The following is an 11,540-nucleotide window of genomic DNA, read 5'->3' as shown; positions in this document are numbered from 1 at the left end:
CGAGACAGATCTATAGGGATTGTTCTGTGACTATTTATGATCGTTGCACTAAGGCTGATCTGATAGAGTTAGACATGCTTGAGTTTGATGTCATTATGGGTATGGACTGGTTGTCTTCCTGTTATGCTAATGTTGACTGCCAGAAAAAGGTAGCCCGTTTTCAGTTTCCAGGGGAACCAGTCATAGAGTGGTTCGGATCCACAGCATCGCCGAGGGGTAAGTTTATTTCATACCTCAAGGCTAAGAAGATGATCCAGAAGGGTTATATCTATCATTTGGTTCGTGTGCACGATACTGCAGCGGAGATGCCTACCCTTCAGTCTGTTCCGGTCGTCAGTGAGTTTCCAGATGTATTTCCTGACGAGCTTCCTGGCCTTCCGCCTAAGCGGGAGATTGATTTTACTATAGAGTTGTTGCCAGACATGCAGCCTATATCTATTCCTCCGTACAGGATGGTACCGGCTGAATTGAAAGAGTTGAAGGAGCAGCTGAAAGATTTGTTGGATAAGGGCTTTATCAGACCCAGCACATCACCATGGGGAGCGCCGGTATTGTTTGTTAGAAAGAAAGATGGGTCACTGCGGATGTGTATCGACTACCGACAGCTGAATAAGGTGACTATTAAGAACCAATATCCCCTCCCCCGGATTGATGACTTGTTTGATCAGCTGCAGGGTGCTAAATATTTTTCGAAGGTAGATCTGCGCTCAGGTTATCATTAGGTGCGAGTGCGGGAGTCAGATATCCCGAAGACTGCTTTCAGGACCCGGTACGGGCACTATGAGTTCAGAGTTATGTCTTTCGGGCTGACTAATGCTCTAGCGGTATTTATGGATCTGATGAATCGGGTATTTCGGCCTTTTCTGGACATGTTTGTTATTGTGTTTATTGATGATATTCTGATTTACTCGCGATCAGCCGAGGAGCATTCAGATCATTTGAGGACGGTACTTGGCATTCTCCGTCAGCAGAAGTTATATGCTAAATTCTCCAAATGTGAATTCTGGTTGACTTCTGTGGCATTCTTGGGCCATATTGTCGGTGCAGACGGTATTCGGGTCGATACGCAGAAGATTGAGGCTGTACAGAATTGGCCCAGGCCTACTACACCGACAGAGGTGCGCAGCTTTCTGGGATTGGCCGGATATTATCGCAGGTTCGTGGAGAATGTTTCTTCTATTGCAGCACCACTGACGAGGCTTACTCAGAAAGCAGCGAAATTCAAGTGGACAGATGCCTGCGAGCGCAGCTTTCAGATGCTGAAAGAGAGATTGTTTACAGCACCAGTTTTGGCTCTTCCAGAGGGACCCGACGGGTATGTTGTCTATTGTGACGCCTCTGGTATTGGGATAGGTTGTGTATTGATGCAGCACGGTCGAGTCATAGCCTATGCTTCCCGGCAGCTCAGACCGCACGAGAAGAATTATCCCACTCATGATCTTGAGTTGGCCGCAGTAATTCATGCTTTGAAGATTTGGCGGCATTATTTATATGGGGTCCATGTTGATATTTATATGGACCATAAGAATCTCCAGTATATTTTTAAGCAGAAGGAGCTAAATTTGAGGCAGCGGAGATGGCTTGAGTTACTAAAGGATTACGACGTTGATATTCTGTACCATCCGGGGAAAGCCAATGTGGTAGCTGATGCGCTTAGCCGCAAGTCCGTAGGCAGTCTGGCTGGTGTACCATCTGATAAGAGGGATTTGGTTCGTGATATTCATCAGCTGGCCAGCCTCGGAGTTCGTTTGGCGGATTCTGGAGATTCTGGGATTTCTGTTCGTCCAGTTGCTGAATCATCTATTATTCAGGAGGTAAAGCAGCGCCAGTTTGAAGATCCTCTCCTGATTCAGTACAGAGATGTGCCCCTTAATAAAGCAAAGACTCAGTTTGAGATCTCGCCTGAAGGAGTATTATTATATGACGGCAGATTCTGTGTACCGGACGTTGCGGGCTTACGGCGGTAGATTATGGGCGAGGCCCATAATGCACGGTATTCTGTTCATCCTGGTTCCACTAAAATGTATCGGGATCTCAGGTGTTTGTATTGGTGGGACGGCATGAAGAAAGATATTGCTGAGTTTGTTAGTCAGTGCCCGAACTGCCAGCAAGTTAAGATCGAGCATCAGAAGCCCGGTGGATTATTACAGGAGATGGAAATTCCAGCCTGGAAATGGGAGATGATTAATATGGATTTCGTTGTTGGGTTACCGCACACTCCACGCAGGTATGATTCTATTTGGGTTATTGTTGACAGGCTGACGAAATCAGCCCATTTCCTTCCGGTTCGGACTACTTATTCGTCTGAGGACTATGCCAGATTGTATATTAGAGAGATAGTCAGACTTCACGGAGTCCCTATATCTATTATTACTGACCGGGGTGCCCAGTTTACGGCAAATTTCTGGAGGTCATTTCAGGAGGGATTAGGGACTCAGGTGAGCCTTAGCACAGCTTTTCATCCTCAGTCCGACGGGCAGGCCGAGCGCACTATTCAGACGCTGGAAGATATGTTGCGGGCCTGCGTTATTGATTTCAGAGGCAGCTGGGATGATCATTTGCCGCTTATTGAATTTGCTTATAATAACAGTTATCACTCCAGCATTCAGATGGCACCGTATGAAGCCCTTTATGGCAGAAAATGCAGATCTCCTATTGGTTGGTTTGACGTGGGCGAGACTAAGCTGATTGGGCCAGATGTGATCCAGGAAGCTGTAGATAAGGTAAAGCTTATTCGAGAACGATTATTGGCTGCTCAGAGTCGACAGAAAGCTTATGCAGATAGACGACGTCGACCGTTAGAGTTCCAGATTGGCAACTGGGTATTCCTGAAGGTGTCGCCCATGAAGGGTGTCATGAGATTCGGTAGAAAGGGTAAGTTGAGCCCCCGGTACATTGGGCCGTATCAGATCGTTCGAAAGATAGGCGAGGTCGCCTATGAGCTAGACTTACCATCCGATTTGGAGGCCGTACACCCGGTGTTTCATGTGTCTATGTTGCGGAAATGTATTGGTGATCCTTCCAGGATATTCCCAGTTGATGACATTCAGGTGACAGAGCAGTTATCTTATGATGAGCAGCCTGTATCTATTCTGGATCGACAGGTGCGGAGACTACGCACTAAAGAAGTGCCCTCCGTCAAAGTCCTGTGGCACAACAATAATCGGGAGGAGATGACTTGGGAGGCGGAGGACGAGATGAAGAAGAAATACCCCCATTTGTTCCCGACGTCCACAGGTAATCTAAACCTTTCAGTTTGTTATGTTGGTTGATAAAAATAATTTTGTATGCCACTAGTAATAAAGAACTCCCCCGCCTTGGTCATAAGACCTTATAAGGTTAATTTAACATTCGGGGACGAATGTTCTTAAGGGTGGGAGAATGTTATGTCCCGTGTTTTCGTATAATTGGAATTCGAGAAATAATTAAGACTTGTATGTTAAAAGGCAATAATTTGATTCTAGTTAATATGTCTATGTCGTTTATGAAAGTATTGGTGCGGAGACATCGGGGGAGGCCGAGGTCAAATTTGGAATTTCGGGAATTAGTTTCGGGAATTACAAAACGAGAGTTTTAACGAATTGGGCTCAACAAAAATAAAAGAAAATTTAGGCCCAAGAGTAATGGGGTGGCCGACCACTTGGCTTGGCCCAAACCCATTTTTTTTAATGTCATGTGCTATGCACATGACTCTTATATAGATATATATCATGCTTGGTCTTTAGAATCTTCAAGAAACCAAACAAACACAAAAAAAAAAAAAAAATTGAAGAGCTCCAAGCCAAGAGGCTCTCGGCCGAACCCTCTCCAAGAAACAAAAATAATTTTCCTAGCTTTGATTCTCATCCAAAAATCTTGTTCTTCCCATATTTGTAGTGTACTCAAGACGCTCTTCAACGTGATATAATTTATTTGGCGGAAGAATCACGTTTGCGACAAGTCGGATTTTCAAGAAAAGGTAAGAATTTTGTTACTCTAATGTTATGGAATTGGTATGAATGTGTTAAGGATTGAGAATAGACGAGAATTCCGTCGTTTTGATGTGTGTGCAAAACCGTGGGTGTATGTATATTTGATGTCATGGTCGTGTGCCCTAGGAAAAAGAAAGAAATGTGAATTGATCTTGTTTGGTTTGTTTATTGTGTCGTTGTGACATTTATGACGTAAATGATTGTTTAACGAATTGAATTGGTGTTGGAAAATGATTTCGGAACATTATCGAAAAGTATATACCTTTGGTATATTTGTGTATATCATTGTACATCTATGATACTAAAAGACTTTAAATGTGACTTATAGTTGATGTTAGTGAATTCGGAATGAAACGATGCAAGTTAGAATGTTCGTCGTGGCTTTTGATGTTTTGGATAGAATATGGAAAGTAATGAACTTCGGGAAATTTTGTATATGGTTTGGAACATAATTGGGATGTGATTGAATAATCTTAAGTGAGTGAATGAATACAATAATGTGGATATAAGTTTGGAATTGTGGAGTTTGAATGAAAGTTGCCAAGTTGGGTAGTAAGATAGAACTTTGAAGCTAGAATGATTTGATTATGGTTTGTGTTGTTTGATGACGTTTGGGTTGTTGTTGTTGATGTATTTTGAGCCGAGCTAAGTCTCGGGGGTGTTAGATTTATAGGGGAAATGCTGCCGAAATTTCGGTAGACAAAAATCAAGTTAATGGAAATCTTAAGCCTAAGAATCTCTAATTGGTAACTTTGACCATTTGCAGATTCTGGACGAAACGGGATTTGATTTTAAGGAAAGCATAAGACGTCCATAAGGTATGTAAAGCTTCCCACTTCTTCGTTTGGCATGTCTTAGTATGTTAGGTGGATATTGGAACCTCTGGAGCATTTCTGCTCCTCCAAACCCGATCTACAAAACGACTACTATTCATTCAATTCAATTGAAGCCTAAAGGCTCTATTTTGGCTAGAATGCAACCAAATGTTCGAAACCTATCGAAATGTGATCGGGTCACTTTGAAATCATTATATATGATCTTTTGGCCTTTAAATGTTTGTAAATTATGTTCGCCACCTCAATCTGACTCGGGGTGGGCCCGCTAACCCCGAGACGCCCTATTTGTCCTATTGGGCTCCCTTTTTGGATGAACTTCGATATGAGATCTTCGACCTTGAAACTTCCCTCTATGAAATATGTTTTGACTATTACGACATGTTAAGTTTTGTTTTGAGCCATACGTACCACTTTGGAAACATTTTGTGAAATAAACCTTCGTATCAGCTAAGTATTCGATTATTTTGGGTTATGAAATGACTTATGAAATCATTATGTTTTGAAAGGCTATTTTGAAATATGATTTGCATTTGTTTGCTCACGACTCCGCTCGTGCCTTATTTTGACTTCGTTCACCGGTTCCCGGGCCGGTTATGATTCGTGCGCCCTATGATAATTCGACCGTATGCTGTGTTACGGTTCCCGAGACCTCGCCATAGGGCCGGGTTCCGTTTGGAGTTATGCTGTGATATGGCTAGTGATGCAATACGCTCACTTATGTTAGTGTTCGGGGATGTACGGAGATTCGAAACCTTCTGGTGTTATGCTGTGTGTGGCGCCAGCGTCGGAGTGGCGACCACGTTCTTGAGCGTTTGCATGATTTCGTTTGCATTATGTATATGTATATGATTTGATACGGATTTTGACATACTGATTGGTACTTCCCTTTGATATCCGGTTTGCTTTCAGTTTTGGCTCATATTTCTGTACTCCGTGCTTTAGATACTCAGTACATATTTCGTACTGACCCCCTTTCTTCGGGGGCTGCATTTCATGCCCGCAGGTATAGACATTGGTGATCCTCCGTTGTAGGCTTCACTCTCTGCTATTTCGGAGTACTCCTTCTTGACTCGGAGTCCACTTTTGGTACAGACTTCTTTGCTATGTATATATTCTGTACATTTGACTATTTGGGTATGGCGGGGTCCTGTCTCGCCATATGTCTTTGTTTTGAATTCGTAGAGGCCTGTAGTCATATATGTGGGGCGAGGGTCCTATGTATGTTTGTTTGATTTTGTTTTCTGGTCTTACAGCGGTCAGTTTGTGATAATGGCCCTAAATGACCCTTATGCTTATATTTGCACTTATGACCGGCGATGTCTATTCCGCCGCTCCGTTTGGATTCGATATGACATTTTGATTTGCGCGACCGCTCAAGACATATTTTGATATAATCTATGTTTGATATGACTTTTATGAAATTCTGAAATACGTTCGGATTTGGTAAATGAATATGTGATTTGGTCTGGGTACCCAGGTAGGGTGCCAGTCGCGGCCCACGGGGCTGGGTCGTGACAATTGCCGTCCAAAGCATAATAAGAGTTGCAAAAAATAAAGGAGAATGAACAATAAATAATAATGGATAGACTGCAATTTAAATCTGTTAACTATGGAAAATTATATATACTCTAATTTGCAGAAGATCATGTCCAGAGTTCCAAAAAAAAAGGACACAAAAGGAAAGTTACGTAAAGATAGTTTACACGTATACATACATAATGTGATCTTATAGTTTGTGATACTCATTTATCAACCAACAATTACATCTATTTTATGGAATCATAACAACTCTGAAGTAACATCGACTCGGTTGAACTCATAGAAGAGAGTAGCTTGAATTCCAGTACAGGTGATTGCAGCACTGGTAATTCACCTAGCATTTGCGGTACTTTTGCATTGAAAACAGAAATGGAAGATTAAAAAAATCTGCTAAACGAAAAGGCATCCTTGAAGGAAAATTAAAACCATTTATTGCCTTTATATAGTTGTTTTTGGTTGGTGTTCTTTGGGCTTCTCTTCCACATATTTATTGGATTAGCCTACATTTAATTCATTAATATAATGGACTCTTAAATTCTACAGTTTTTTTATTTTTATTTTTTATGAATGGCTAACGAAGAAATGAGTTACTAAGTTATATAGAAGATGAAAAGTGAAAAGTTTGAATTGTAAACATAAATGAAGAAAAATAAGAAAAGGGTTTTTTTTAGGTGAAGGACATGGAACATTAAAAAAGCAAAGATAATACGTAATAAAAAAGGAACAAACGGATGAAATTCGTGTAAGCTAAAATAAGCAGATTTTTTTTTTTTACAAAAACTGACTCATATTAATTGTATGGTGAATACTTGCTGATGTGGCTGTCTTTGATGTAACAAATCTTCGGCTAATTTTTGAGACGAATTTCATAAATTGTTTTTTCCATACACTACAAATGAAGGAATAATTTAGTGGAGGGTAAGTGGGTCAATAATTAACTTTTAAAGGGTATGTTCATAATTTTACTTTAGACATAGAGGCTTCACACTTTTAATATTATATGATGATTAAACTCATTAATTTGCATATATCTTGATGTGATGAATAAGGGTTAAATTAAATTCATTAATTTGCAAATAAAGTCATGCATTTAATACCTTGGATCACGAGGTATTTAATCCAACCTGCTTATGTTTTTTTGGCAATGAATGAATAAAGTTAAAATGATTAGAAAACCCGCCTATGTTTCTATATGCATGGCATTTAACTGGTTCTTTGCATTTTTCGCCTCTAACTTGTGCATGATTGTTTTAAGAGATAAGGCGTCAATATCCCGTGAACTTTACTCAAAGTTTAAGCGAGATCTCGGGTGGCCAACATCTCTTCATTTGTTGAGTGGAGTTAGGAATAGGCATAACTGAAAATAGGAGAGAAATCTAATTCGGTCCTAATTTATAGAGAGTAATTTATTTACTTCTACCAAATTTTCCTTTATTAGTCCTAACCATATTAGGGATGGACACTTATATAAAAATTAGGGCAAAGGGTCAAATTATGCCCCTAAACTATGCGAAATCAAATAAATTTACCGTCCGCGAAAGTTTTGCTATATGTGTTTCACAACTGATTTTTTTTCTTTTGTGAGACAAGAAAGGAGACCCACATTGTAATGATCTGAATAAATGAGCTAAGTGGAGAATAAAGAGAGGACCAATAGAATTATAATACGTGGACGCACGAGATTAAATCTGAGTAAATGAAGTTGAAGGGCTGTGATTGCATGGTATCAATCAATTGAGTATTCTTCTCACATCTTCAATTCTCTCTCAGCTCCTCTTCTCTTTCTCTTCTTTCTAATCTTCTCTTCTTCCTCTTACGAAACCTCTCTTCCAATTGCAGGTTTCGATCATCGTCCATGTCAACTTGTTAGCGCAGTTATTTAATTCCATTTCGCAATTTCCATTCAATGTATTTCCTTAAGTTGAATTAATAAACCGAGAATTGTCTCAAAAGGAGCCTCACAAAACTAAACATATTAGAATCTTTCATGTTGAAGGTGACTTTCAGTTTCTTAATTTTCTCGACAACGTGTGTTCAATTCTCAGTCCTTTTTCGTTTCTCCAATTACGTTTGTGATATGATCTGTTTGTGACAAGTGAACTTTTGTGTGTTTGTAGATACAAATGTGCACACATTTTAAGCTTATATGTCTAGATTTTGCTGCATTAGGTATGTAAAATTCTTTGATGGATTTATGACTTCTTCCATGTATGGAATTTTTCTATTTAAAACGCTAGAGGAGAGCCAGACAGAAGTGAATCTAGGATTTAAGCGAGTTGTTGTTTTGTGAGGTTGATGCAGAACTTAACATAAATGTATGTTTTTAGAGATTAAGTATATATAGTTCAGAGTCGAATAATGACAGATATGTATGGACAAATACGTGTTATTATATGTACCAATAGATACGATATGTGATTATTGGAATCAGCGCTTTTGTATTTAAGCTGCTGCAAGGAAATATGATAAAGTGGTTAGACAGCGAAAATGGGGCAAGTGGGTGATAGAGGTTTGAGACAATTGAAAGAAAAGCGGGCGAATCACAGTTCAAGTTTATAGCATGTATTGTCTGCTTTGACTATCAGACCTCACGAATTTGTTTCTTGGGCTACTCAATAACGTGTTCCATGTGAACTTGTGCTTGTCTTACATAGTGTGAAAGCTTACTAATCCTTTACCTTGATCGGCCCTCATCAGGGGCGTCAGTTGTCACACAACCCTGTTTGGGACTGAGGCATAGTTATTATACAATGTTCCAGGTCTCCAACGATAGTCCCATCAGATTTTATTTCTTACTGTCACTTAAATCCAGCTAATTTTGAAATGTATATATTCAGATATAATTGAAGTACTGGTCAGTCTTAGAAATTTGAGTCCCAATGTATAGGCTTAATCCATTTAATGTAAGATTTTCAAGGCTTTTATTCTTTTATATTCTGTGAGAACTGTACAAAATTAACCTGAACATGCAACTAATTCATGTTGATGAAGAAATTGAGTAACACTCCATGTTTAGTATAAACAATGTAATAGGTAGCTTTGATCAGATTTTACAGTTATGTTCCTTGCCTTATCTTAAGGGAGCAGGGATCTAGCTCCATGTAAATAATTTGCTTCAGTTCTGTCGTAAAATTCTATTAAACTAGAAATAAACTATATAAACTTTTTCTTTTAAACCAAGATTTATTTAGCTAAAGGAGCATTCTTGAGATGTTGTTGCTCTAAATCTTAACCAGGAATACAACAAAAAATCCAAGCAAGTTGGAATCAGCTATATGAATCATACTATCCATGTTACTCCAATTAAGTTCATCTCAGTTATGTATTATATAATGAATTGGATATCGCATAAAATTAGTATACACAAAAAGGAACACCATTTCTCCACCAAAAACCTAGTCTTTCAAGTGGTTTTCTCAAGCACACATCTATGTTTGTTTAGTTGTTCTCTTAGAGTCGATCAAAAATCTACTCTCAGAAGGACAAACACCAACTTCTTGCAAAAAGCAATTGTCACTTGTTCTCTTCAGTAAGACAGGGCTATAAAAGTGGATGATCAACCAAACTTGTGTAAAGAGCCATAAATCATGACTGTTTAAAGAGAGGATATTTATTTCGAAGAATAAAAGAAAGTAATTGTTCCTTGTAATTTTTTTCCCTCAGTTCATATAGTACTTACATTGCATGAACTTGACAGTATCCTGAAGGATCTTACAACAGCCTTGGTTGATTCATACAAGTGCGTCAAGACAGATACATGTCATATGTCATATACAATAACATGTCAACTTTCATATACATTAAAACATATATGCTAACATGCTGCCTTTGTTTAATTGGTTCAAAGGAACCTAGTATTCTTCACATGGGACATAAATGTATATGTGAAAACGACTAAAAGTTCAACAAATATTAACTTTTGAACTCATAATTTCAAAGTTACAATGGATCCACCTACAGAAGGTTGAACCCGTCAAGTTTAATTAAACTACAGATCCGTCTTCTGTCTCCCTTAGCGGTGGCACGTTGAAGTTGATTTTGATGTTGTTGGTTTCCTTCGGTGGTGGCTTGAGGATGTTTGTTACTGCATTAGCCCCTCTTATTTCAATGGCTGCATTGTCATAAGCCAAAGCAGCTTCAATAGCAGTGTCAAAAGTTCCCAACCAAACCCGAGCTTTTTTTCTTGGATCACGAATCTCTGCTGCCGATCTGCCCCATTTTCTTTGTCTAACTCCCCTGTACTTCTTCACATTTTCTTGCAGCAGCATTATATCTTTCTTCTTTTTTGAAATGACCCTGGTCTTTCCATTTTCAATGATGATTTCCTTTATACACATTTTTTTAAGTCGCTTGGACACCTCTCCATGAAGCTTCTCATCCTCATCACTAGACGAGTCCGTGGCGTCACTGTCCGCCATGTAAATGCGTACAACACGCGGCAAGACAACAGAACTTTCGCCTATTTGGTTGGTGGATTTTTTGACTCTCTTTGTTTCTGATGGTTTTTTCACTGCCTCATTTGCCTGAAGTTCAACCTTGGAGGCCGTTGCTTCATGAAAAGAGAATTCTTCTAAAAAAAAAAAAACATGAAAGTCCCTCAGACCAGACATGCATACACTTCAATTATGATTAGGAACTCTTTCTTTTCTCCCTCCATTTCAATTTGTTTGTTTGGTTTTGACTTGACACGGAGTTTATGATAGTAAAGAAGGCTTTTGAATCTTGTGGTCTTAAACTAAAGATATGTAGAATATACCCAAACACCTTTTAATCTTATGGTCTTAAACATGTGGAAAGTTGGAATATAAAAAATGGAAAGATGCATTCTTTTTAAACGAAGTAAAAAGGAAAGTAAGACAAACAAATTGAAATGGAAAAGTATATAAAATTATTTAATGAACCTTTATCAATATGAGGTTTCACGTAACCGATCGCTTCCGATGTTTCTAGAAGGAAATTCAAATAAAAAAGAAATAAGCAAACGAAAACCAAACTGCCGACTCCGAAAATCAAATATCATACAGATAGAAAAGAAAATTATTGTGACTTATAAATACTTTTTATGAGTTTGCAAATATATAAATTTTATATCAAAAAACTTAAATGATCCAGCTCCTCTCCATTTCACCAAGTTTATATATAGATGTGTGACATTTGTCTATTTAAGAATCAAAGGTCCAGATTTGTTTAATTA

The 11,540-nt window shown here is 38.8% G+C and overlaps 1 protein-coding gene across 1 annotated transcript in view; it reads right to left on the bottom strand.

The window, feature by feature from the left end:
* Positions 1–10,172: 10,172 nt before the first annotated feature.
* The window catches only part of LOC132628488 (uncharacterized), an 88,357-nt gene continuing 86,989 nt past the window's right edge, over positions 10,173–11,540 (bottom strand). Inside the window, exon 2 of the mRNA XM_060344264.1 lies at positions 10,173–10,895. Within this exon, the coding sequence (XP_060200247.1) occupies positions 10,330–10,895 (566 nt within the window). The 3' untranslated portion in view covers positions 10,173–10,329. The remainder of the gene's footprint in view (positions 10,896–11,540) is intronic.

Source organism: Lycium barbarum, chromosome 2 (assembly GCF_019175385.1).
Source record: "Lycium barbarum isolate Lr01 chromosome 2, ASM1917538v2, whole genome shotgun sequence".
NCBI classification, from domain to species: domain Eukaryota; kingdom Viridiplantae; phylum Streptophyta; class Magnoliopsida; order Solanales; family Solanaceae; genus Lycium; species Lycium barbarum.
Note: the sequence above shows the minus strand (reverse complement) of the source record. Positions and strands in the feature narration are given on the sequence as shown.